At 39.8% G+C, this 27974-nt stretch overlaps 1 protein-coding gene across 2 annotated transcripts; it reads right to left on the minus strand.

Moving 5' to 3' along the window:
* Nucleotides 1-1024: 1024 nt before the first annotated feature.
* Nucleotides 1025-27961, minus strand: PRKCI (protein kinase C iota). 2 transcript variants are annotated; one of them, XM_036388778.2, is made up of 18 exons: nt 27553-27961; nt 20375-20496; nt 15859-15948; nt 14451-14501; nt 13173-13258; nt 12012-12152; nt 11122-11176; nt 10594-10652; nt 9933-10109; nt 9110-9207; nt 8269-8355; nt 7539-7674; nt 6963-7050; nt 5901-6026; nt 5718-5797; nt 4690-4779; nt 4265-4380; nt 1025-3523 (listed from the first exon to the last, which is right to left on the minus strand). In XM_036388778.2, the coding sequence occupies exons 1-18, from the start codon at nt 27666-27668 to the stop codon at nt 3436-3438; spliced, it is 1806 nt and encodes a 601-aa protein (XP_036244671.1). In that variant the 5' UTR covers nt 27669-27961; the 3' UTR covers nt 1025-3435. The 2 variants fall into 2 exon arrangements, with proteins under 2 accessions (XP_036244671.1, XP_036244672.1); XM_036388779.2 differs by lacking the exons at nt 13173-13258; nt 20375-20496; nt 27553-27961.
* Between the last annotated feature and the right edge of the window lie 13 nt (nt 27962-27974).

Below are 27974 nucleotides of genomic sequence, written 5' to 3' on the forward strand. Positions count from 1 at the left end.
AACCCATGGGGGATCTCTCTGCAAAAAAATGCAAGATGTGATAAAATCTGTTTTTTCTCAAAGGGGTTCCAGTGCCTACCTTCTCTCTTCCCAGGAAAACATCATTATTCTGTGGCCAGTTGCAGATACCTCTGTTGCTTCAACGCCTTACACCATCCATGCTGGAGCGAGGACGCCTGCTTAGCACTTACCAAGTGTATGTATAGATTATCCAAGCTATTAGCTTCCTCCATAGAGTGCCTCAGCATAAACAATTGCTCAGACTGAGGCAGGAGCAGCTGGGCACCCAACTGAACAGAAACAGGGAGCGTGCGTGGGGGGAGGTTAGCATGTAAGATATGCAGCCATCTGCAGCACTCGCCAGGACTGCCGACGCACAGCCGCGCTAACAGGCAAGACAAAATCTCTTTTAAAAGGTACTGAAATACAGACATTAAACCACTGCATCTGTGGCAGGGTATGAGCTAAGTGCCGTCACCCTCTGTGTCAGAAATGTGAGAATGCAGGGGAGGAGTTGCAGAAACAAAGAAATAAATCATGCAGAAGTAAGTGCAGCAGACGAGAGCATTGCTCTGAACTCCAAATCCCAGCTCTGGCAGTTAAGATGACGTTGTACGAGTTCCAGCTGAAAGAGCCCTTGGATGAACAGGCTGAAGTAGCATTTTGTATTTTCCTTTAAGATTTTTGTCTCTGTGCAGAGGACTGATGCCTCCCTGTCTCATCACTGGTGTTGGAAGGAAAGACAGAACCTACAAGGATGGTATTTTTCCAAAGGACAAGATGAGCATAAGGCTGAGGAATGACGCTGGAGCAAAACCTGAATTCTCAGGCATGTTTGGTAAATGCAGGGTGAAAAAGGCATTTCTTAGGTTGCTGTGGCCCATCCCAGTGCAATTTTCTACAAGAAATGAAAATATTAGAACAAGGCTCCCATGGGATATGGATAGTTTAAAAGGGTCAGATGATGATCCCAAGAAAAGACCAGCGTTTCACAGTATTTCTCTGAGATTTTAACACACAGAGGTCTAATATAAATGTTTTATTTAAAGTAAAAAGTGTGCACAAATAAAGGGAATGATTACACAACAACGTTCAAGACCATATTCCACATGAAACAGGAAAATAGTAGTGACAATATTAACTAGCAGAGCACCCATAGGAATCCAACTCGTGTACAAAAAAAGAGGTTACTCCACATAAATACATCATGCTTCTGATGCAGACATGTTCTCCAAAAAACAAAACCTACTGCACTGGAATGTTTACACCCAATGTCCCTTCTGAATATTTATGATAGTTGCTGTATGCTTAACAATGAAAAATAACAGTTAATATCATGGCACTTTGGAGAAAATTAAAGTGTAAAAATGGATTTACTGTAATTTAAGGTATTTGTCACTTTACAACGTTCTTAATGGTTAGATATGCAAATAGAAAATTTTTTTCTGTGACATTATTAAAAAAGTTAACTTTTGCTTTACTCTTCTGTGATGAATGGCAGAAATGTCCTTCCTTACATGAAGCCATTTCCCTTAATACCTTGTAGGAAATTATGCCACTGTAGAGACAAGGCTTTTCTTGTTTGCCTTAAATGATTCCCAGGTTTAGTATCAGTTATGCCCTGATGTCTAAACTGATCATGTGGGTACAGGAGTCAGAGGCCAAACAATCACCATTTTGAGCAGTTCACTTGACTCCATTAGCTACTCTTTAAAGGAAGGTTCACTCTGATATTTTACATTTGAAAAGATGCAACTTGAATTTAAAGAAACCTGATTTTTAGCAGTGAGGAGGTTACATGCTTTCCTGAAACTGAAGCCCCCCAAATCACTTCTCAGTTTTGGAAACTCAGCCCAATACTAAAGAGTCTCCCATTCACATTGCAAAGAAAAACATGAACTAAATCTCATACCATGACACCAGTGTGGATTTGTGCAATCTCTCTGCTTGCAGCTGACATGGAAGTGAACAGACATACACCAGAAAACTTGTGCTATGAAATTAGTGTTGCCATACAAGGATTTTCACAGAAAGACACTGGCCAAGCAAAAGTCTACTAAAAGCTTCAGATAACGTTTGCCAGCTTGGGCTTACAGATTCTCAGATCTGCTTTCAGTGACGCTTATCTTCTCTTACAGCTCTTACAGAACAGAGATTCCTTCCCTCAGTGTCTCTTAATCCCTTTTCCCCAAAATAATAATAAAAAAAAAGTGGTACATTTGGCATTTCTTCAGCTCAACACATTCATAACTATTGCTTTAGCATTAAAAATAAGAATTATCTGTGCTGTATATTACACTGCTTACTAACATGAAATGTAAGAAACACACCTCTTAGTCCTAGTTCCACCCATTCTTTCAATTGCTTTCCTTGAGCCTGCTACCAACATTTCAGGTCTGATTGTGAGTACAGATCACCATCTCTAAGGGCAGAAGTAAGGGAGTCATTGTGGACAGCACCTATTTTATTCTAGATATGCTTTTTCCACTGGCAAAGTGGAACTCATTCTCAGCAGAGTGGCAGTAAGATAAAAAAGGAACCAATGCCCTTTTCCAGGCTGTGGCTGTACCGTGTGCACTTCTGATGCAGTTAAGACAGCAAGTATAAAAGCAATAAATAGGGTGAGGTTCAGTATTAGCTGCCCATTACTGCTGAATTACTCTGTACAGATTTTAACTTCTCAAAGAGTTAACAGAATTCTTTCATTAAACTGACACTTGATGCCGTGTCCAACCCTGCTGGAAGGGCCAGGCTAGGAAGGCACTCTCTGTATCAGTGTACAATTCCTAGTGTGAGTGCTGGAGCAAAGTCTACCAATTCTGATATGGAGTTAATAGTCTCCTTCAGGGTAGGATCAATATTCCCCACGAAAGCAGCCAGTCTTGACCTATCCAGTGTAAATATCTGCTCTCCTTGCTGTCATTTCAGTCTGAAGGGCACAAATAAAGCTCTAATTTCTATGTCTAGAACAGGGAAATCAGATGTTCAGAGAGAAGAGATTTGGAACTACAGAAGTGATAAGTTCTTACTCATCTTGCTGAAAAATCTGAAATCCTTAAAGGATAATTTATTACATCACCTGATGCAATTTGTTTTCATTAAGCACTGAAAACCTTTCCTTGCTCAGAACACTGTACTGGCAAACTATACAGTCAGACCCTTTTTTCACTCAGGAGCCCCAGAGACCAACTCCTGTATTACAATTCAAATTTGGCAAAATTGTTAGAAAGTTCTAACATTTTAAATCTGGCAGCTGAAGGTTCAGCCTAACAACTGTCCTGGACAATAACCAATACAAAAAGAAAATTCACACTAGGTGGTGGCAAGGGCAGGATATTGAGTTACTCATTTTATGCAAGTGCATCCAAATGGAGAGATGTTTATCCATGCAGAAACAAACGGAGTAACAATTGGCACAGTTCAGAAATGGAGAATTCAGACACATTCCTCAGCTGACATCAAAAGAGGATTTATGTATTCAAAGCCTTCAAATTCAGACTGGTCAATCTTCTTCACAATATCACTATTAGGATTAAAAAACAATCATTAGTTGAGCAAAATTAAAAAGATAACATTAACTGATAGTTTGACTTAAAATTTAAACTGCTCAGTAGACTGCAATTGAGAAAATTTCCCTTCCCTCTTTTGTCCCTCTCTACCTTTACAGTTACCACTGGTTCTTTTAACCCCAGTAATGGTACCAAAACACAAAACCCCTCAAAAGCAGTGACTGGGCTTCACTCACTAACTCACAAAGCAGTCTGCAAGGTTTGCAGTTTCAAAACTTGCCCTAAACAGTCAGTTTTGTAAGGACCTGAAAACATTAGGATGTGATTGATGCTGCACCTGCATCAGCAACTTTTCTAAACATAACTTGTACAGTCTGCATTTAGAAAGGGATTAGGAAGAAGTTGGATTTCAGACCTGATTAAGGTGCATAGGCAACATTTAATATACACGGTTTATGTTTATATACTATATATTTATATGCTATGTTATATAAAACCCTATAAAAATTCCTAAAATGTGAACAACAAGCAGCTCAATCAAACTAGAAAGGTCCTTCCCTCCCCATCCAAATCAGGGCCTCTCAAGAGTAAGGAACCACAAATCCACTACCAAAATCAAGCACATTATCATGCATTTTATAAAGGCTTTTCAGCCAGGATAATCTCACCTGACTACTATCAATATAAAACACCCAAACAAGTTTAAAAAAAAGCTTCTTCTCCTCTCTGAACTTCTTCAATTCTACATTACTTACTCATCATCTGGAGTGAGCTGCACAGGTTCATTGGTGAATTGGGAATCAAAGTTATCCAGACCAAATTCTCCAGATATATTTGGTTTAAATGGAGGCACCACTTGCTTTTGCTCCATCTAAGAATAAATGCACTTAGTCACACTGAGCAATGAATTACAACCTATTGAATTATTTTTAAATAAGGCTGGAAATTACTATTAAGTTTATTTTTTATACTTTCTACAATCATTCTAATAATCTACTGCACTTATTGTGTGTAAAAGGGAAAAAAGATTGTGTATTGTAATTTTGGTACAATATAAATTAAGAGCTTAATGTTTTTGAGCTTAAGGTCCTCTCTTAGGCTCAAAACAACTTTGTCAAGCTCAAAACAACTTTGTCACTGCGTGCAAAGAACCTCAGGCAAGGCAGGGGCATTCACATACCAGATCCCAGTCAACGTTGCGGAAGAAGGGATGGCCCTGGATATCTGCAAACCCTGTCTGAGGATGGCAGCCCAAGCGTTCCTTTGGATCCTGTGCAAGGAGAAAATATTTCCAAATGAATGCCACAGCCTACACATGAATAAAATGCCAATGTTACAAATCCCATGAGAAATGAAACACCAGAGTTACAAGGAATGCTGAAGAACTAAATTAGCATTATTTATTTTGGAAACTGCTCAAATTTACCCTTTGAAATAGGGAGGAATATATGGAAGCCCTTAACTGAATTTTATATAACTGACTATGCTGATTTTCTTCATTTTCATTCAGACCTGATAAACATGCCATAGGTTTTAGAGCAGGCTTGGTTAGATTACTAACAAATTTCATTCTTTCCCTCCACCTTCCCTTGCTCTTCCCTGAACAGATTATGCCAGGAGATCACACTGCAGCTCCTGGTAAATACTGTGGAAAGAAGCTTATTTTAACAAGACAATTCCATCTCCAGGTACAAACATGCACACACTACCAGGGAGCTGTAACAGTGTGCAGTGAATGGTGTGACTTCCTTAGAATAATTTATCCAAAACTGGTTTCTCCTGTATCTCTTTCTTCCCACTCACATAACACTCACTAAAAGCCAGCAAGTGCACATCATCCACTACCACACGTGCACCTTCTGGCTCTCAGGCTAGAGAGGCCCCTGCAAGCAGTGAGCACATCCTGCCTCTGCATCTCCCTCCAGGTAGTCATCAGAAGCTGTCCAAGTGATTTGCTCAGCTGCTTCTCTCAGAACCAAACTAAATCTGGTAAATTTGTTCAATTCTCCAGGTTGAAGAAATCACTTGGAGCATTTCTATGCCTTTCACTTTCGAATTTACTTATAATCCCAGCTTGAGAACCAGGAGCTTCAGATTTTATGAGAAGTATCTAGAATAGGGCCCCCAACCCCACTAAAATTCTGCTTTAGGCTCTCACCTTTTCTACCCTGTTTCTGTATATGGCAGATAAAGTACATCAGCTCTTACCTTGTTAAGGAAACTCTTTAGAACACCTGCTGCTTTCACAGAGAGGGATCGTGGAATTCGGATCTGTTTTTCCAAAATCACTGCAAGAAAACAAGGTTCCTATCAGCCTTTGCATCTTTGAAGTTAGTTTAAAGGCTAAGTAGAAGCAAAGCACTGAAGTGTAGGAACACTGATGGAACTTACCTTGGAAGAGATAATCCTCTGTGTTCTGGTCAGGGTTATCAGAACTCCCGACGATGTCAAATGGTGACCGGCCCGCCATCATCTCAAACATCAGCACACCAAGGGCCCACCAGTCCACGCTGAAGCCTGGAATTCAAGAGAGAAAACACCACTGGAGATATTGCACAATGAAAATACCAACACCTCTGGGGCTAAAAACAGAGAAGAATAAGTTAAAAATGTAAGTGTTGCCAGTCTTTCCAATTAGCTGAATAAAGGAGATAAGGACTGCAGCAGACATTACGTGGATCATTATGTACACAACAGGAGGAGATGCTCTGCAGAGAAAATGCAAAGAGGTTAAAGGTTGGTGTTAAGCCCTTAACCAAGGTTTAGATAATATTTAAGCCTAATCATTACTAACCAACAGTGCATTATCCAGGGTGAGAGATAAGGCCAAGGAGGAACTGTGTGAGTCTTAATAGCAGCAAGTCAGTCATTCATGGAGCAAAGCATATCTCCCCTACTATTCACTGCTAAAGGAAATCCCCAGTAGCCAGGCTGGGGCTGATATAGCCTGGCTGGCCTAGAAAGCTTGTGATAAGCAGGAGTATCTGAAGGCAGCATGAAAGAAATATTTGATTGAAATAAGATGGTAAATTAAAAAAAAAAAAAAAAAAAAACGTAAAGGGACATCTACTATCTAGGCCTTTTTGCAATGAATTTGTATCTAATCTATCATCGCTGTCAAATGTAAAGCTCCAAAACCAAATACAATTCCAGACTGCAAGTATATCATCAGTAGTATCTAAAATAGTTATAAACAATAATAAATTTGGAAGACTCAAGCTATTCTTCAAGACTGTTCAAAAGAATTTAAAATGTGCAATGCAGAGTATCTCATTTGCTTTGTGTGATGTTTTCCGCTCTTCCTTTGAAGGCTTTATTTACTTTTTCAGACAGGATGTGGAATCAAGACTGATCATGTGTCTAATGGAGATTTTTACTTTCTACTGCTGAAACAACTCCAATAAGAAGAGATAAGGTGAAAGTTAGAAAGTAGCTACAAGAAATTCCATTTACCGTAATCCTCTCCCCGGAGAATTTCAGGTGCAATATAGTTTGGAGTCCCACAGAATGTGCTGGTTGTGTCACCAGGCCTCAGGCCCTCCTTTAGGAAAACATGGGGAGAAAATACTTTACAGTTAACTGAAGATCCCACACTCCTCTGCTAAGAGCTTCACTTTGAATTAATTAAGTCTTGAATAACCAGCATTATGGCAATTCCCTGGCAAAGTCAAAGCCGTGCTCCAGTGTCTTTGTAGTGACAAAAGTTTTCCCAGGGGAAATGGGCAGTGCCACAGAATCCAAACAGGAGCAAGTGACTGATCATTTCAACCTCTTTTGAAATCACCTTATCCTGACTATTTCAGCCAACCCCTCCCAGACAAGTTGATCCAGGAGCTTTATGTAAGTGTAGCCTCTGCACTCTGGCATTTGCCTTTTCTCCACATGTGGAAGTGAAATGAATATACACAGCCTGTGTGCACTGTGTACGAAGAGAGATATTGAAATTTCACTTTAAAAGGCTCCTCACCTTTTAATTTATAACAATTTCTTAATTATTATTTTTCTTGTTAGCAAGAAACTAGATCTTACCTTGCACATGCCATAATCTGTGAGTTTAATATGCCCTTCAGAATCTAAGAGCACATTATCCAGTTTTAAATCCCTGTAGATTATCCCTCGCTCATGTAAATAGTTCAGTGCTAGACTGATTTCAGCAGAATAAAACCTAGTGTAGAAAGAAATACTGATTAAGTAATCAAAACCCAAAAGCACAATAACACAGTCTTGGTAGTGTGATATTTTCTATACACAATCTTAAGTATTTTATTCTTCTTACACAGAGAAGTGGCAAATTGTTTATAATCATACAAATGTTTCTATGCACTTCAAAAGTTGTCTTTAGTTAATAGTAATGTCTCCTGCAATCATCCCTTTTATCTCACCATCTGAGATTAAGCATATGCACCAAGAACTCAGCATTTGCCTGGACAGCTGGTAGTGGTTGTTGTACAAGAAACACATTGATATCATTAGATATGAAAAAAAAAATACCACAGAACTGTTCTTCTAGAAAAAAATAGCAGACTGAAGTCATACAGAATAATGCCAATGCAAACAGCATCTAAATGCTTCCTACTACAGTTCCTTCTTGAAACAAAAACATGGTGGCTTGCAGCAGCAAAAGGAGGATGCAGTTTCACATTTCTTAAATCCTTAACATCTGGAGAGGATTTGCTGGCTCATCCCTTATAATCTCTGCACTGCTGCACTCTGTCAGAAAACCACTGTTTTGATGCAAGAAATCTGGAATGAGACACACCTGGCATGTTCCTCTGGCAGCTTCCTCTGCCTCTGCATATGGAACATCAGATCTCCTCCATTGACATACTCTATAACAAAGAATAACCTGGAACACACAGGATTGTTACCAATGATTGTGTGCACAGCTGAAAGAGGTGGGAGATGTTACAGGTCTGCTATAGAACAATGCCCATTCCACTCCTCCCATCTCTGGCACCACAGCTGGTTTTACCTTTGAATAAATTCCCAAGGTTAAAAATCAAGTATACAAAGCTTCTCTAGGTAATTCCTTCATTGCTAAAGGAATGTAATGTTCCCATATTCCTTATCCATTGCAGGTACTGCTTGTCATTACTACACACATGGCTGTATGGAGCCACATCAGTTTCTATTACTGTACAAAATAGAAAAATAATAATTTTCATCTCTATTGCTTGGTTTTCCTTTTGAAAACTCAGTCTATTTTCTGGGTCTTGCTCACAGATTTGTCTTCAAAGAATCCAGGCAAGTTTGAGACAATTATTCCTTGGTTTTTGTACTTTTGATTTTCATCTCCTCAAGCCTTTTTTTCCTTCCATTCTACATTCTCTTCTATCACATATTCTCAATCCCTTTTTTCCTACTAGGTGCACTTCTCTTCCTGTCCAGAATCCTTCCCACCACATCTACCTGTACTGTACATTTTCCCCATCTGAAAACCTCAGATGCACATGACACTTGGATCACAAAATACTACCAAGATTTACAAAACATCGACTTTGCTACCTAACACTTTATGCTGTAAATTTAGGCCTTTGAAGTGCCTGATAGGATGAAATGTTTTTAATAAGACTAATTTATTATTAATTTATGACCTTTACCTGCTTTCTGTCTGGAAGCAAGAGTGCAGTCCGACCAGAAAGGGATGATTTGAGGCCTGTTCGAAGACGTGTTTCTCTGTCTGAACCCAATCAATATCCTATTTTTTGAAGAAAAGTGACATTCAGAAAAGGATTGTTGCACTTCTTAGGCCAAGTATTAATGAAAATTAGCAGAAAGACATTCAAGGGCTTTGCTGTCCTTGTTTTACTTGCAAGAAATTAAGTATTCTACAGTTCTGAAATGTGAAGCAATAGCTGATAGCATACTTTTTATTTCCTGGATGTCCTCTACTCTTAGCCTCACTGTGGAAGCCCCTTGGGAATGAAAACACTGATCTATAAACAATAAACTGGCGCAGGGAAATGTAAAGTAGTACCAAGAAATACAGAAAGAATTAATGGTAGACTGAGAAATAAATGCAGAAGCTCTTGGACAGCAAGCCATAGTCACTCCAATGTTTTCAGAGTAGTCTAAAGAAACCCAAGGGAAATCCTCAATAACAAGAAGTTTTTAGCAGTTTAATAGTGCAATTTCTGACATGTTTGCACTAATCACTGTGCAAAAATTGCTAAGATAGGGGTCTTACTTAACAAGCAACTAAAATAACATGGTGAGATTCCTTTGTGACAAAAACCCAGACTTGAACATATGAAAATCAGACTCCACCTGGTGACCTGCCTCGGGAACCTCCTACAGAGCAGTACAAGAAGCCACATGTAGAATTCCCACTGAGGGCTGCAGCCCAGACCTGGCTCCCACCTCCTGGGGGACACTGGAGCTGTCTGGAAGAGTTGCCCAATTGACTGAGAACACCTTGCCCACCTCATCATCGTTGACGAGCTCTTTCTTCACCACCTTCATGGCATAAATGCGCTCGGTTTTCTTCAGCCGCACCAGCAGCACTTTGGCATAGCTGCCCCTTCCAATGACCCGGAGCAAATCAAAATCCTGCAGGCCCAGACTGGAGGAAGCTTTGCCACTTTCCCTAATGCTCATTGCCTGTGGATAAAGATGCATTGAAATGAGGAAGCAGCCTTGCTAGTGTCAGCAACTGCGAAAGTCAGCATTTCAAACAACATTTCAGAATTAAAATAAACAAGTAATTCAATTAACACTTGTTATCTTAAGACTGTACTGTCCTGGAAAGGAATGTGCTGGGAAACAAAGGAGGCAAAGGAGTCTTGGCAGATAAGAAATAAACCAAACGGAGAGAATTTAGAACACTTTCTCAATCAAAGCACATCTCAACTCAACTTTATTTTATTTCAAAATAAAGCAGCATGCAAGTCACACATGCACACATCTCAGGAGCAACCCAAATGTGCCCTCTGTGCTAATTTTCAGTTTGTGGCAAATTAAACTACTAAAATGTTGAAATTGAGACACACAGGCTTTAAGATCTCTGAAAATGCTCATGGGTTCCTTCCAACTTCAGATACTTTGTGATTCCATGTACAGAGTTAGCTTGGATAAGATATTTTACCTCTTTTTCTTCACCAACGTGGTCCAGGCTCTCATGACTTGAGGGATTGTATGGTATCACTGGAAGTGCAAGAAAAATTTATTGGACTGATGCAACACAACAGGATTTTCTTCTGCCTTAAAATTTCCACAGTCAAAGAAACAGTTTAAATGCTTCCATTAGTCAGAGAAACACAGTTAAAATGCTTCTATTGCAAGTATTCAAAATGGAAGGGTTGGCATTAGGACAATCACTCTGACTGCCACAAGAATACACGTTTGGTGTTTAGGTTTTTTTGCCTGATCATGGCATTTTAATGCTTACTAAATATAACTGACAGCATAAATTCTTCTTTGTTTAGTCAAGTTTCTGAAACTGGTAAGATGTGGAAAACTGGAATTTTTTATTTATATCCCCCTTATGATTAAGAAGCTGTCTTACTTTTCTTATTCTATGAAAAAGCAAAAAAGGGCTTTTAAAATAATTTTATTTCAAAATTCACTTTTCAGCAACTTATAGTAATTTAAAGAAAAACATTATTGATCTTACCTGTTTCTACACTATCTGAATGCACTGATGATGGATCCATAGGCATTATTGGTTCCTGCAAACATAAACAGGATTTTTGTAATAGACTGTCCAAGTATCAGACACATTATTTTAGAATCAAAAAATGAAATTAATGAGCCCTGAGGAATATAATCTAGCTACTTTTAAACTTGATTAGTCAACATAGTTACTAAAACATACACAATGAAATAAACAACCACATTCTTTATTTTCCCTTTTTTCTAGAAGTCATGATATGTTTCCAGAAGCTGCAGAAGAGACAAAAGAGAAAGAAATACAGCATATGAGAAGTGAGATCGAAAAACTCAAGTCCTTCAGCAGTATATATATTAGTCAAACAAATTCCCAAAATACAGACTTAGATCTGTTTGCTTTATTAAACCAGGAGTAGTAATAATCTCAACTTTTCTCAGAACTTAAGAATTGAAAATGATTTAATTTCTTGGGAGAAAAGTCAAAATTTCTGCTCTTCCTATTCTTTTGCTGTAAATGGGAAATAGTCCAATAATCTATATTTAGAGAATTTAATCCACCTATCCATTTTGAAGATGCAAAATAGCGTGTACATATATACAGGCTATGCAACATCCCTGTGAAGGATGGGATAAATGTCCCTTATATGTGACAAGGGAAATAATGTCAGACTTGCAGATTAGGCTCCTGTCTTGCTAGAAGTTGCAATTTTGCTTGGTGAACACCAAACTTTCTTGCAAAAGTCATGGTAACCATAAAAATTCTGTTTCAACTACTGTGGTTATTTGCAGGCTGCAGTTTGACAATCAACAGTATAAAATGAGGGGAGGGGGTTATTTGTTTGATTGGTTGGTTGCTTCTTTTTTGAGACAATTTATCAGGTCAGTTTTACTTACTGGCTGTAGTGTGTGTCGGCCACATTCAATGTTGACAAGTTTGTGACACTTCTTGTGAACGAGGAGTTTGCAGTTGATGCACTTGTAGCCCTGGCGCCCCAGGCCCCAAATCCGGTCAGTGCAGATGGCACAGTGAGCTCTCTGCAACCAGAAACCAACCAAACTCACTCAAGAGCAAAACTGAAGAATAAAAATATCCAGCCACATGTGCATTAACCAAGCTCATCTCCTGTTTTCTCTGTAGTGAGTCCTTACAGAGGAAGGCAGAAGAGGAGAAGCTTCAACAACCAGCCAATGCGAATGGGAAGGTCACCACTCGCTGAAGGACACTCACAAAACAACTCCAAAGATCCATGAAAACAGGGTGCCTATGGAGGCAAGAGTAGATTTAACTGATTTAACTGTGGTGCCTTGACAGCCTTTAACCCAGATGAGGTCAAAAAACAAGAACAAAAAAGCTGAAGTTAGACATGAGGATGCTCAAGATGAAGTTTAGTGGAGACGATCTCAAGCATTAAGCACACAATACACTAAGCTTAGAGAAGAAGGAAAGATTATTGAAGCTGTCAAGGGACCTGACTTACTCAAATATTTTGGGTTTGGTTTTTGCTGATGATGTTTTTAAACACAGCAGAGCCTTCTTGGTCCTTAGCTAATTATATTTGACCCTTGCTTCCTGAAAACATTCTGAATGGTTTGTTATTTTCAGTTGATTACATGGCACCAGGAACAGGCTGCCTGGAGAAACATCTCAGCATTCTCCTTTAAAAGTCATGAAAGAAAAGTCCATGCATCATAAGCAAGTTCAGACCATTTTACTCCTAGAAGCTGAAAAACTGAGTATCTACTTTTAGCCATCTAATACATTCCAGTTTGCCCTCTGGGAAGGTTTTAATGGAACACAGGAGCTTTGACATTATGCTTTCAGAGTATATGTAAAGTGAATTGCAACCAATTTCTTTTGTTTTTTTTTTCAAATTCAAGTTCCCGATGATTTAATATTGCTTAAGTTTTCTAAAGATACAGAATTACCAGAATTGTATAGACAAACAACAAAAAATGAGAATAAACTACCTGATAACTTTTCAAGGCAGTGGCATCATCGTTATGAAAATAAGACATCCCTGTATCATGGCTTTAAGTACCCAACAAGAGTCTCACCCTGTTAAATCGTTTGGCTTGGAAAGTGTGACCATTTGCACAATAGAGCTTTCGCCACCGGCGGGCGCCTCGGCGATAAATGGACTCTAAGAGGAAAAACACAGGATTATATCCAGACAAATACAAACACAGAGCTACAGCATCTTCTCCTGGAGGTTTCTGTGCAGACTAACTCACAGACTAAAGTTTCACTCCTGCTCCTTACAGAAACAGAGGAATGCTCCAAGTATCTTTTTCCTGGTTTTTTTTTAAAGATTTGGAGAACATTTGAAGTAGAATATCCTGATCAACTCAAAATTAACTCTGATTTTTCTGAAGTTAAAAGAACAGTGAGTCAAAAGAAGGTAAATTATCCAAACAATACAAGCACTTGTGTGCAAAGAATACACATACCTCAGCTCACCTTGGGGAGAAGCTGTGGGGAAGGGAAAGGAGGAAGGGAGGTGAATTGGGAGCATGTCCTGATTTATGAGATTGCTTGACAAATCCTCCAGTGTTTTAAATCCACAGCTGCCACTAATAATTTTTTTCTTTTTTTAGCTATTACTTTATTTTTCATTACTTGAGGCATGTCAGAAACCAAAACTGAAAACTGAGATATGAAAAACTACACTGAGCTGTAAATATCTTTCTGATTTTGTCTGCAACCTCATTTTTTAAATAACCAGCATTACCCATTCTGCCCAAGTTAACTTTTGAACATGCATTTGTAGATTGGATTGGTCAGAGATTTGGACACCAAGCTGACAGATGCTTGTGTGCATAACAGACACACCCTTTCTTATGAAACTTTAAGAGTGGGGGGAAATAACCTCTATAATGTCTAGAACAGTTAACACACTAGCAGTTTTTGGAGAATCCTCCTGATAACACCTAAACATCAATTTCAAATGAATTAACCACAGATGTGTAAATAGTGACATGACAAGTCATTACTATTGGTTACAAGCCTCTGCTCACAACTGTCAGCCAGCAATCTGGCAAATCCCCAAAAGACAGGAATAGGATAAAAAACTGTCATGAATGAAGAGGCAAGAGCAAGGAAAGCAGAGTGACATGGATAGTTAACAGGAATGTGAAATGCTTATTAACAATGATTCAGAAGTGAAAAACGTTATGTTTAGCAAGATTTCCTCTTCCTTTTAAATATTTGATTTTTACAGATTTGCAGTATTAATATTCATAAGTCTGGGATGCCAAACCAAAGAACGTCAAAATCTGCTAAGACAGGAAATCTGAACTGATTTTCTGTATTTCTTAGCTGAAATGTCTACTTACTATCTTCTCCTGGACAAGGCATGCCAGGCCTCTCTGGGACACAAGGAAACACTGCAAGAAAGACATTAACTTCTGATTAGCTTTCATTTCAGATAGAAAATATATATTTGGGTTCAATACAACACTCCTGAAAGGCATTCAACCATCTTGAGAACAGCACTGACTGCACTTCAACAAAACCTTCTTTAAGAACAGGTGAGCTGCAAACCACCACAAATCCTTTTTGCTGGGCATAGCAGTGACATACATGAGAAATACACTCAAATAACAGAATAAATGAAGCTATTTCTTGAAGACAGTAACTAGAAAATGTAATGATTTTGGTTTTTCATGTGGCCAATGTACACAGTTAGTCAAGATTTCTAAATACTATAAATGTCTTATATGACAGTGTCCTAACTGTTACAGAGGATGTTGACTATGTAAGTATTTTTTTTTTTCACAATTTATTTAGCTTCAGTAACACTACCCATCTTCTACAATTTATTTGGCTTCAGCAGCCATCAGAGAGAAGTATAAATGTGGACAGACAGCTCTGGTGCCAGTTTAATCAGAAGCTTATCAACACAAAAATTAACTGAGAAAGGGCAGATGAAAAATTCGACCTGCACAGAAGCAGGTGAAATCTATCTACAAATGGATTATATTCTTCCCCTTTTTAAAACTCTCTGTGGAAAGCTGGAAAACTGTCTTTTCCTTTCAAATGGGCTGATGATAAACTAGATATTTGGTATATTTTTAAGAACAGGAGCCTGTTGAGATTCTGTAGTGTAACACACCAACACTTCATAATGATGAATTTTCTGCTCTCATTTCTGATAAACCAAGATCAACCTTCTACTGCTAAAAAGTTACAAATAGCTAGAAAAATATTCTGGAGAAGCTGCCAAAATAGGGCATATAACCCTGAACAACGAAAATTGAGCAACTACACATTAAACAGGGGCATGACATTATTAAGTTTAAAACTGAAGTACTTAATTTTAGAAAAGTTGAACTTTTGATTAATCTGCCATCACAAATTGAGCTCATTAACGTTTTTCCCTAATAGAGATGCTGCTCTAAAGCACTTATTCATAATCAACTTCAGGATAATGTATAACTCTAATAAATAAACAAATTGTACTTTATCACTTCTACCATTCACTGCCAGTAAGTGTCTGAAGGCTGAATGAATGAAGAAACAGAGACTGGATTTCATGAATAAACTAACAGCGAATTATTTTTTTCTCCCTTAATTTAAAAAAGCAGAGCTAAAAGCACAGTGAATGGTTGTCAGCATCACTTGACAGGATGGCCACAGGCCTGAGGGGAGAACGGTGTGAAAGGCACAGAATGGAAGGCAAGAATTCCACTCATTCACAGGTACAAACATGAGCAGCAGTAAACTTCAGTAAATTTCACCTACCATGGATCAGAAGCTCTGAATCCTTGTTTAGTTCATACAACCTAAAGGCCTCTTCTAACTCCAGCTGAGAGGAAACAGTACATGGATCTCCTGTGGAAAGAAAATAGCACAAAACTCAACCCAGGTAATTCCATACCATTCAGTAGTTCCCAGTAGTTCACAGTTGGTTCCAGGATAATTGTTGTAGAAAAAATCCAATATTCTCAAATGTCTTAGTATTTATTCTTAACACTGTTCAAAGATATATCTGAAAATAGAGTAATATTGAATTGTTTCAGGGAAAATAAAAATATGGGATATTCCCAAGAGGCAAGCAGATCATAAGAAGAAAACATCATTGCTACAAGAATGGTTACACATTGTTTCAGTACAGGAGGTGCAGGCTGTATTCCAGCACCTAAAAGCCTTCTAAGATTACCTTTTATTTCTTGGATTTTTAATTAAAACTGAGTCAATTCTATTTTCACAGCTGCTTCAGCACTGCCAAGACTTGCACCAGGAGCTGCAAAAGCAGTTAGAGCTCAAGTCTCTCCTCAAACCTCAATGGAAACTTTTGACAAATAACATAATCTAAGTGCAGCACCCTGTTTTTCTCATTTGTAACTACTACTTTCACACTCACACAACTATTTGAAATAAAATTCCTTAAAGAAAGGACACCAAGGCAAAACAAAGGTGGGAGTTGGCTGGCTTTGTTTCTTATTTTTTTAATAAAAGAACTGCAGTTTTGTTGACCATTTGTGATGGTGCAGACTAAATGACATACCAAATCCTTGATGATAAAGTTTCTCAAACTTTTCTGTTTTCTTTGGTGCCGGATGCAGATTAGTAACATTATTAAAAAATTAGCCCCCTAAAAGAATAAGCCTTTTCCAAAATAATACTCTAACTGAAACATTTGAAAAACAATGTTGAGTCTCAATCATCACTGCCCCAAAGAAAGAAAATACTTCTAGTTATTAGTTTAACTTTTTCTCCCCCTTCACCTACACAAGATGTTCTATGTAAGAACAAGAGATTTATCTCTGCCTGCTTGTCCTCCAGCACGAGCAGTTCATTTTTAGCCCAAATACCATACAGCAAGTCTGCCTTTCCATATTCCTAATTTTCAACAGAAATAGTACTTTCCATGTCTTTAAGTGGCAAACTGGCTATGGGTAACCAAACTGGAGGAAGGCAGAATCATTTCCATCCCAGCTAAACTGGATCCAGTCTGGAAGTTTTACTGCTTTGAGTCCTCAGTCAATACCACAGTCAGAAAGTTCACAAGCAACAGACCATTAACTATTCTCTTTGTGTTTTATACTGCAAGGCATCTAAATTAATACAGCCACAGCTAAAGCTTTTCAGTGCAACCACACACCCAGCAGCAGGAAGTATTTCAACTCACCCCACAGAAGCTTTTCCAGAGAATTTGTTTTGTTTCTAATGTATCACAATGCATTTGGTCCAATGTATCTTCCCTCAGAACAGAAAGGACATGGACCTGTTGGAGCCAGCCCAGTGGAGGTCACCGAGTTGATTACAGGGATGGAGGACTCAGCTATGAGGAAAGGCTGGGACAGCTGGGACTGCTCAGCCTGGAGCAGCTTTGGGGTGACCTAATTGTGGCCTTCCAAGACCTGAAGGAGCCAACAAGGAATGTGAAGAGAGAGACTGTCTACAAGGGATGGACTGACAGGACAGGGGGAATGGCTTCACACTGACAGAGAATGGGTTTAGATCAGATATTGGGAAAAAATTCTTCCCTGTGAGGGTGGGGAGGCCCTGGCACAGGGTGCCCACAGAAGCTGTGGCCTCCCCATCTCTGAAGTGTCCAAGACCAGACAGGATGGGGCTCTGGGCAACCTGGGATTGTGGAAGGGGTCCCTGCTCATGGCAAGGGGTGGAATGAGATGATCTGTAACATCCTTCCAACCCAAACCATTCTGTGGTTCTGTGCATTCTATGCTATTGCAAAAAAATTATAAATAATAAATGCAAATGGTCCATTTTCAGAGTTCTGTCTTTATTGTTTCCTGCACATCAAACTCCTCCAGATGAGTTTTGAAGCCACCAGTCATTTTCCACCAAACCACTTCCCCCTAGAGCTGGACACCTGGACACCACAGTGCCCACCCACAGCACAAACTTACACTGTGCAGAGCAGGATGGGAGGAGAAGGAACAATTGTGTTTACTCAGACTCACTATGAGAATCAACAAACCAGTTTTTCTTCATTTGTTTCCGACACCTGTGCAAACAGTTCTGTGTTTCCTTTTGGCAGAAGCAAAAGAGGGTCTCAAGAACAAGCAAACTCAGAACAGAAGGTTTACAGACATCTCTCTCAACAGGCTCGAGTAGTACAAATTTTGTAGTCAAAGACAGCTGGGATACATAGGAAAATATTTACTTTTGAGTTATATAGTGAGAAACAACAGACTGAAGACACACACAAGGCCAGTGTCCAACCCACAGGATGTTTCAGAAGGCAGAGTGAAGCTGAACTGACCATATATGGAAGAAATAGAAATTTGTCTAAAATCAAATGAAGTTCATTGTATTTTCCAGTTGTATCTGAAGATCTGGAAATGACTCCACTCAATTAAATTAAATCTTTGTGTGCCATTACCTCTATGAAATCAGAGTAGCTACATGTGAAGCCCTCATCTTGCAAAGCCATTTACTATTTGACGAAATCGAAACCTCAGTGTCCAGGTAAATCCAGTTTAGTCAGGAAGGAGTGATGCCCCAGACCCCTTATCTTCTCTCAGCCTATAAAAACCATGAGTAACAGTTGTGTAACAAGTACCAGCCTACAGCACACATTTCCTCATGCTACTGTTAAACAGTGAACCTCAGGTTGGTGGAGAGGATGTGATAGAGGCATTTTCCAGTAAAGCAAAACAAGTTTCTAGAAAGAATATCAACTGAAAACACTACAGAGTGGTGCTGAGAGAAGAGGCAGGGAGCTTGGCAAGAAGCCATGTATTGTACATGCAGGAATTATTCACAATAAAGACAGGAGGATTTGCTTTAAACACATTCCTCATTGGCAGATTAACTTTTTCTCCACTAACATTAAACAGTAAGTCAATGATTAAAGCAAACATGGATTGCTTGTGAAAATCAAATCCTACACATGAAAATAGTTCAGGCAAACCACAACCTTCCTTTTTTAAATTAACCAATCTCTAATTAAAGAGCCGAAATTGAGACAGAACAAACTGTGACTTCAAGTAAATTACTAAATCAGTACAAAATGTTTATTAAATATATATATATATTTCCTGCTATGACTGACACTTCAGACTCCTCCACTGCAGTGAGGAGTCCATTATCTTCCTGATGATAAAACAACACAGCCAGTATATTATAAAGTAAATGTTCAACTCCCAGTAGCTCTGCTGCACAGTTCACCCATAAACACTGTTCATTTTACTGTACTGCATCTGCCTGGCATAAATAACTTTGGAATGACGAGGAGAAGAAAAAACCCCACCTGCTCAGACTCCCAAGACCATATAATCTTCAACACACCTGCCTATATGGCACTTCCAAAAGTCAACTTTGCTCCACGTTTAGCTTTAGGCTGAATGAACTGGCAGTGGCCCAATTTGAAACGGGAGGAAACAGTTCCATAAGCACCATTTATGCTGATGGCTGCATGCAAACACCAACCACAGCCAACAAATCACTGCACACTGCAGCCTTTTATGTACTGCATCAGCTAAAATAACTCCACAGCAATCTCATAATTCAGAGGGCTCTTCCTTGTAGCTGTAGCTCAAAACCTATGTGTGGGATGAACTAATTCCACTGAGAAAACAGAACCTACAAATAACCTTCAAAAAAAATTACTACTGTACACAGACAGCTCAGTGGATGACATCTGTTAACAGGGAGAACAGACTCTGGACATTTTTCATCCAAGGTAAACTTTAAGATGGATTATGTAAGCACTAAAGATGAGTTCTCAGTCAAGGCTGTCACTGCACTTTGATGAAAAGTTACCACACATCATTAGTATTTGGAAGAAGTTTTATTATTAGCTATATGTTAATAGATTTTAGGTTGCTAAAGTAACAGCTGATAATAACACTTGAGATATGATGTTTTTGGTTACACATACAACTCAACTATACATTAAATTATATCAATATTTTAGATAAAGACTGCAATTTGTATAACTTAATGTCCATTTAACTCTTTCAAAAATATAGGATATAAAGGGGATCTTCATCATTATAAAGGAGTACTTTCTGTTGCCTTCATAAGAAATCTAACATTGAATTAACATTTTCGTAGTCACTGAGGTCTTGTTTGGTTTATAAAGACAAGAGAGCAAGCTACGCACTAAGTAGTGTGAAACAAATACCTCTTCATTAAGCTCTACTTAAGAAGGCATTGGATAACTTATTTTTGGAGTCAATTCTGTGTTTTATAAGCTTATCTTATGAAGGCAGAGGGAAAGGAAAAGATGAAAGGCACAGAAAAGCTGGGAAGCTGAGCAATGTGCTGATGAGCACTGATTTACCTTCCTCATCAATCCACTTCATGGTGAAAAGCTGCTCGTTGTCAAAGGAGCACATGTCTCGAACTTCACTGCACAGGCCCTCAAAGGAGATGGAAGGCTCAAAATAGGTTATCATGATGTCCCTGGGAAAGAGAAAAATAAACTTCAGAAACTATTCCACTAAACATAACACTGATCATCATCTCCAACACCTTCCATACACCACTAATATTAACCCCATCCCTGATGCATTTTCCTCCAAAAAATAAAGTACCTAAGTTCCCTTATAGCAAAGTCGGGCTCCAAGTGATTTTTATTACTTGACATTTAACCTCCAGGTATCTGCTTCAGAAAAACTCAGATTTTATGCCCATACATAACTATGGAGTGAGTGCAGCAGACATTAACCACACAGAGAAATTAGATCTCTTAGACCAGTGGAAACTCAAGAATGAAATGCTGCAAATGTTTAACATATTTCTGGTTTTACTTCCTCTTTAACAGTTATTTAGTTATTAGTAGCAAAATGTAAAAACACATACATCTACTCCAACTAAATTTTGATTGTGTAGATGTTATGAAGAATTAATGACAAATACTAAACAGATTTCCTAGCAGATTTGGGGGCATGTGCAAATATTCAAAGTGCCTTTAAAAAAAGAGTGGTGTTTCACACTATGAAGGGGAAGGCTGACAGAGAGCCATATACTTAGAATTGAAATGTACTGCTTTACTGATATGCAGAATGGGTATTTCTGTGATAACTAAAAGTGAGTTAACCTGGTTTTAGTATGTTAGCAAAAAATGCTGGCCCACTGTATTGGCTGGGCCTTAAAGGGGTACAGGTGACAGGGCTCAGAGCCTTAACCAAAGGAGTTGGGAGACACAGTTAGAGGAAGGAGGAAGGCTGTTTACAACATACTCCTCAAACACAGCATAAAAGCTCCATATTTGAGCTACCAGTTCAATCTTCCCATGAAAACCTCCCCCAGCTGGATTTGCTCTGGTGGGTGCCAGTGTCCAGGATTACTTGGGGGAGCTAAAAAAAATAATTGAAACAACAGAGTTTTTATCTGGTCAGAAATCCCATCAAGGTTCCTACCAGACTGAAGTGTAGCATGCAGCAAGTTAAGTATCTTTAAATCATTGTGTGCATGGGCAGATTGAGATCAAGAAGGTGACTTAACATAAAATGCTGTGGTTATGGAACCGGAACAGTGCTCAGGAGGGGCAGAGAGCACACAAAAACCAAACTGCTTGCCTGAGGCTTCTCTGAGAGCAGCAGCAGGAATAAAATCAACTGGTAATTTCTAAGCACTGTGGAAGAACAGAGAGCCAGCTTCTGGATTTATGAGAATCATCAGTTGGGCTAGGTTTAGTTAGGGGACAGACTCCAGGAAATACAGCAGATGTGTGCCCAGGATAAACACAGCATCTCTTCAATAATCTGAATAAAGCAGTCAAAAAGCTGCTACGGATTTGGGAGAGGAATCGCTCCTCTCCACGTGAGACAAAATGCAAAACAAACAACAAGTGGACCCTGGTATTTAGACACAGCACAGTCACTTACAGCAAATGGGGCTTTATTTGAAAGACCCAGTCACATCCATCCAACCCAGCCAACTCTTCTCTCAGACCCAAAGGCCTCCCTTTGCATCTTTTACTAAAACACCAGCTGGGAGCCCAATGCCAACAAGGTGGATCTGACAGGATCTGACAGTGTGTCACTGTCACAGACACACAGCAGCCACCTCACAGCAAGCCTGGATTAGCAGGCAAAGCCTTAACCTGTATTTCCTGTTTTTCCGGGAAGGAAATCAGGCACTGCTTAGTTAGCAGCTTCACTAAGTTTACCATCCCTTCCTTGATTCATATTTTAGCACAGATATATTCACTGTAGAATATGTTCTTAAATAAAAAAATTAGTTCTGAAGAGTGCTGAGAAGCCAAAGTATTTATATTTATATATATTTACATTGCAGGGCTTTCTGGGATTGAACTAGCCAGTAGAGTTTGTTAAATGACTGCTACTGCCAGAAAAGCAGAAAGTTACAGACCACACTTTTTGAGATTAATCACTGATGCTTCAGCAAAAACTGAAGATTAAATTATATATATATATTAGGAAAATCTGTTCAGCACATTTTCAAATGTGATGATTCAAGCTCACTTAAAATAGACTTATTTGTACTGCAGCAAAAAGGAAAAATCACAATGTTAAGATGTACTGAACAGCCTTGGAATCTCTTCATATCTCTAAAGTAAAAGCCAGTACCAAATGAAAAAAAAACCCAAACTCTTACTCCTTGTTGGCAATTTAAGTAGCACACCAGTTTTCCTTCAGAAAAAGAGAAGAGTTTAATTATGTCAGAATTTTGAGCATGTTCTCTAAATTACTACTCTAATACCTCTAGCAGGCTATGTATCAAGAGTTAAAAAGCAATTTGGAATATCTCTTCTGCTATAGCAGACAGTAATCAGTCTTTCAGAGAACTCTAGCCAACAGCAATATTAAAAGAGAAAGATGATGTCAAGTATAAACAAGGTTCCACAAGCAGTATCTACATAACACAGGAACTGAAAGGTCACAGGTCTCTCTATTGCTTTATTTTGCCATTTGAACTCCCCTGATGACCCTGACACTTCTGCTGACACAGGTCTCACTTCCACAATGGTTCTGCTGTCACACTTTGGTGTCTCCACACTTCTTGCCCCCAACACAGCACTGGTGATGCCTTCCTTAGAAAAAAGCTGCATTCACACAAGCCAAGAAGAAGCTAAACTGTATTGAGAAAAAAGTTTGCATTTTAAATTAAAGTTAGTTGGCCAAATGAAGGGACAAAGGAAAGTGAATATGCACCATAGCCTGCTGACTTGCATTAAAGATACAAAATGTTTTCTGTTACTGAGATGTGAGGAAAATGTTCTTGACAATATCTTTCCTTGTGATGAAGATAAGGTTATACACTGCTTGGAATAAGCATGTTTGTCACAAAGCTATCCCAAGATGAAATAAATATCTTTGTTTGTCCCCTCTTGGCACACATAGGAAATCAGAAGAAAATCTGATTCAAGCACACCTTTTGCACCACCACATCTGGAGGTGCCAATTAACTCTTACTATGGAAGCACCAGACATTTTACAATTTGTTTTAGCACTATTGTAATTGGTCTTAATCAGGGACCTGTGAGTGGGAAACATGCAAATATACAAGACAGAACTTGTCCTGAATTACTTTCACTGCATATGCTATCACTTCTATCTTTCATAACTATTAATAAAGATCATTTATTCATACTACTAGAAGGCCTGTTGGAGTCAATATCCTGCAAAAACCAGAATCAGTAAAACATAAATCTTAGGAAGACTGAGAAAAGGCAAATGGTAAACCTAAATACACAAGAGAACATATTTTAAATACATATAGAAGACCATATTTTCCACCTTTCCTGAGATCAAACAGCTTTCCTCACTTTCTTTTACAAATCATCCAAGATCTGAAACATCCCTCAACAAAAAAAAGAGAACCATCCAACACAAAAATCTCAAAACTAATGCCAACAATTAAACACAATTCAATATCTGTACCTCATTTTTCACTCTGATCTTGAACTCCTGTGAGAGAACAACCCTGTAAGAACAGACACTACTGCTTTAGACTTTTCCACCGACAGCCTCACGTATCCCATATTATGTATGGGGGAATGTACAGACACATTACACATGTTACCTACATATCCACACATGCATCACACACCTGGGCCAGTCATTATGGCTTTGAAAAGGTCTAATTAGAGCTCCCCACAATGAGCCCCCACAGGACTCCTGGGAAATTCTGCTGTGTCAGGGTCATTTCTGTACCGTGAGGTGCAGCCACTGCCATTCACAGCCATTTTAAGTATTGCTTTCCCCTGTGCAAGTCTGCTTTTCTGGAAAAAAATATATTGTCAGAAAGCTAAATAAATAAATATTGAAACAGTAAGAGGGGAAAATGTATTCACAGGCTTAATTCAAAGTTTTCTTAAACTGAATGCTCTCCTACAAAGAACTTGATTGCCAACAGACAACAGAAGATGCTGTACTGAAAAACTGATCAAAAACAGTGCCCAAGATAATGAAAAATAAAAAGAAATTATGCAAGAATTCAAGAATCCTTAAGAAATTAATACCCTGGAAATCTTCATGGAGGTATATTTTGATTTTACAATTAAAATATATTTTCTCCTCACACTTTTTCCACTCATGTAATAAAAGTAATTAAATAATTAAAATTAAGAAAAGAAGCAGGTTTACCATGTATCATGAGAGGACAGTCAGGTGTGTTCTTCATTGAGCCAAATCAAACTGAAGGTGAGCAAAGCATTGGTATCAACCCCTTTTTATTAAAAATCTAACCTACATTACAGCCTACACAGCTAGAACCAGCATAAAATCTATGTCAGGCACTGAAACAACACATGCTGGCAGATCTAATCGTGACAGAAAAATGGTTATTGTAGCTGTTTGGTTTTTTAAATCAGCATGAATTCTGCAGGATTCCTTGAGCACGAGCAGTGAATTATTCCTACCTGTTCCCTACTCCTACAACAGACTTATGAATGATATAACAATTCTTGTAGTGACCTGAAAAGCATCTCCAGCAAACGAGGTAAGACAAAAGGTAAACTTTGAATATCATCAGAGTGCCGAAATGGTTGTAATTACAGATGCTGATTAGTGCCATACACTCGGAGCTGCTCTATTTTGTTATTGTATCAACAAAAATCCACCTCTGGAGTAACAAAGTGAATTCCTAAAACCCCCCCACGAATCTCTGTTACACACACTGCACAGATCACAGTAACTCTCCAAAATATGTAACACTATTTTAAGAATTTTAAACAACCAATCCTATGTGGAAGATAAGCACAGTTTAACTGAGAGAACAAAATACCTGGAAAAGCTCAGCTTAATGCCCTAATTCCCAAGTCTCTGGGAATTCCCCATCCCCTTATTCTCATGATCTGTGTTCATTTTTAGGAAAATTTCCCGTCTTATTTTAACATATTTCATGAATTTAAGATAAAGAATTACCACTGCAAGGTTCAATGAAACAAAGACTCTTCAAAGGGTCCTGTGTGAAGTCTTTGTCTTGGCTGAGAAAAGCAATTGGGCTCCCGGCCAGACCCAGCCGAGTTTTGGGGATTCAGGCTGGGCTCTTGGCCCCAGGGAAGTATCCCGACTATCAGATTCCCAAACGTTTCAAGAACAAATCTGTGCTTCTAAGTGGCTGGGTTGGGTAGGCTTGGTGGTTTTTTGTTTCTTTCTCTTTTTAACCAGAAACTCTTTTTGGAAGATGAAAAGACCTTCATAGCCAGACTTTCCCAATAACTTCTACAACCCACTTAAATGCTTCCATTAAAAGGAAATTAGGAGAGATTAACGCTTCCTGATTAACACTGTTTCCCATTAATTCCTCGACCCAGCTCTGAGACAGTTTATTTGAAGAACGGGGAAAAAGCTGCCTTTGGTATCAGCATTCAGTTCTCAGTCTCAGAGTCATTTCAGGGTAAGTGCTGGTAAAATGTTTGGCTTTGATATCCACTTGATAGTGCAAGTCTGAGAAGGGGCTTGAGACTTTCTGTTGTAAGAAAGTGGAGAGAATAATTTGCCTACATCTCAAAATAAATCACGACTAAGGCATTCAGCTTGTTAGTTTGTGGTATTCACAATGGTTAACCAACACCCTCTATGACTCAATGCCATTATTAAACTGATAACTGCATTAACAGATAAAAAGTCAATGGACAGACTCAAAAGAAACATTCCAGTGCCTGTGAAATTATTACCAGTGTCATGAGCCAGCATTCCTGCCCAATGCAGCAGATTTTTTTCCTCACTCCCACAACCCTGGGCTGATTCCTCCCTGTGCTAAAGCAAGAATCCATGTGATTGCATGTCGAAATGATCAAGATTAAAACTGACCCAGCAGAAGAAAAATAAATGGTTTTCACCCAGAGGAGTTCCGGTTTTAGTTCACTGTCTGACCAAATGAACACCTTTACCAGCTGATAGCCAGGGGCATCTTTGCTTCCTTAAGAAAAAGTGGATTAAAGGGACTGTGAAACAAAGAGCTCAGAATTTCACATACTTTGACAGTGTCTCACATGTCCTTTAAAGCCACCGACTGCGCCAGTCTCTACAGTAACTTCTACAGACTTCTGTCAAGAAAAGCCCTAAAGCAGACACAAGCCAGAAACCAAACACAGCAGCAAATACCAGATGCTCAGCATAGTTTCTCTACCTCTCCTTAAAGTTACACACCTAGAGATAGCAGAGAGTAAATACTGAAAATTATTACACCTCTTCTTGTGCTTAACACATATAACTGGAAGGAAGCTATTAAGAGCATCGTGTTCACACTTAAACCAAAAATGCAACCTACATTGTTTTCTGCTTAGATCACCTCCCCTCAAACTTAATGGCCCAATGAACTACTGGCAACCCCTGCACTGAAACTTATTAAGTCCTGTAACTGTTACTATTTAATAGCTGGCTGTGAATCCAAGCCAGAAACGTTTCTTTTGCTCTGTGTGTTATTGCTGGAGAGACACTGAATTAGGCACAAAAAATTCAGATTTCCATTTCACAGCCGTCTAGTATTTTGGGGGTTTTTTTAAGAGCAGAAGTATAATTGACAGTAGAGGCATCTGAGTTACCATTCACAGACTCCCCTGGAAATCGCTCGGTCCCTGGCAAACGGCCTAAAAACCCATGAAACAAATTTTCATACAAACATCCTCTTCCTTTAGTCCTGAACATCACTTAACATAGAAAGACCAGGACGAAAGCTGGATCCCAAACATCCTGGCGTGTGTTATGAAGGGATATGTACTTATTACGGGCAGCCAAGGCCTGGGGGTGAAGGGAAGCAGGGTGAGCAGGGCAGAGGCTGCTCCAGCAGCACATCCTTGCTCACCGGGACGGCCACTCCAGGAGAAGGGAAGCTCCGACTTCCCCCCGAACCCTGACACCAGCCCTGCACTTGACACCCATTTCAGCACGGCCGGTTGGTCGTGGAGTGCTTTTCCTCCGCTCTTTCCCTCCTCCCCTACAAGTCAGGGCATAGCCAGGGCTTGAGCCAGGAGCATTCCCGGGTGCCCTGAACAAACGCTGCTCTCCGCCCGGCCGTCCCCGGGGGCTGGGCGCCCGCACTCACCCCTTGTAGTAGGCTTTCACCCGGACCTGGTGGGCGCTGTCTCCGCCGAGGCTGCCCCCAAGGCCGCCCGGAGCCGACATGGTGCTCCCGGCGCCGCCGTCCCGCTGTGTCGGCATCGCCCCCGAGGCGGGCCGGGGCAGCCGCAGGCTCGGAGCGGGGGAGCCGCAGGGTCGGAGCGGGCCGGGGCGGCGGCTGCGCGACCCCCGCGCCTCCAGCGCGCCCCGCCCGCGCCGGGCGGCACCACGCGCGGGGGCGGGAGGGGACCGCGCTGAAGGAGAGGGTGAGCGGAGCGGTGCGAGGCGGCGCGGGAGGGCAGCGCAGGATTTCTCCCGACGGGGCGGAGCAGGCGCCCGGAGAGCGGCCGGGCGGCAGCTCCGCCGCCCCGGGATGCGGCTGTCAGTCCCGCGTGTGTCCCCCTGCGC

Source organism: Molothrus ater, chromosome 10 (genome assembly GCF_012460135.2).
Source record: "Molothrus ater isolate BHLD 08-10-18 breed brown headed cowbird chromosome 10, BPBGC_Mater_1.1, whole genome shotgun sequence".
NCBI classification, from domain to species: domain Eukaryota; kingdom Metazoa; phylum Chordata; class Aves; order Passeriformes; family Icteridae; genus Molothrus; species Molothrus ater.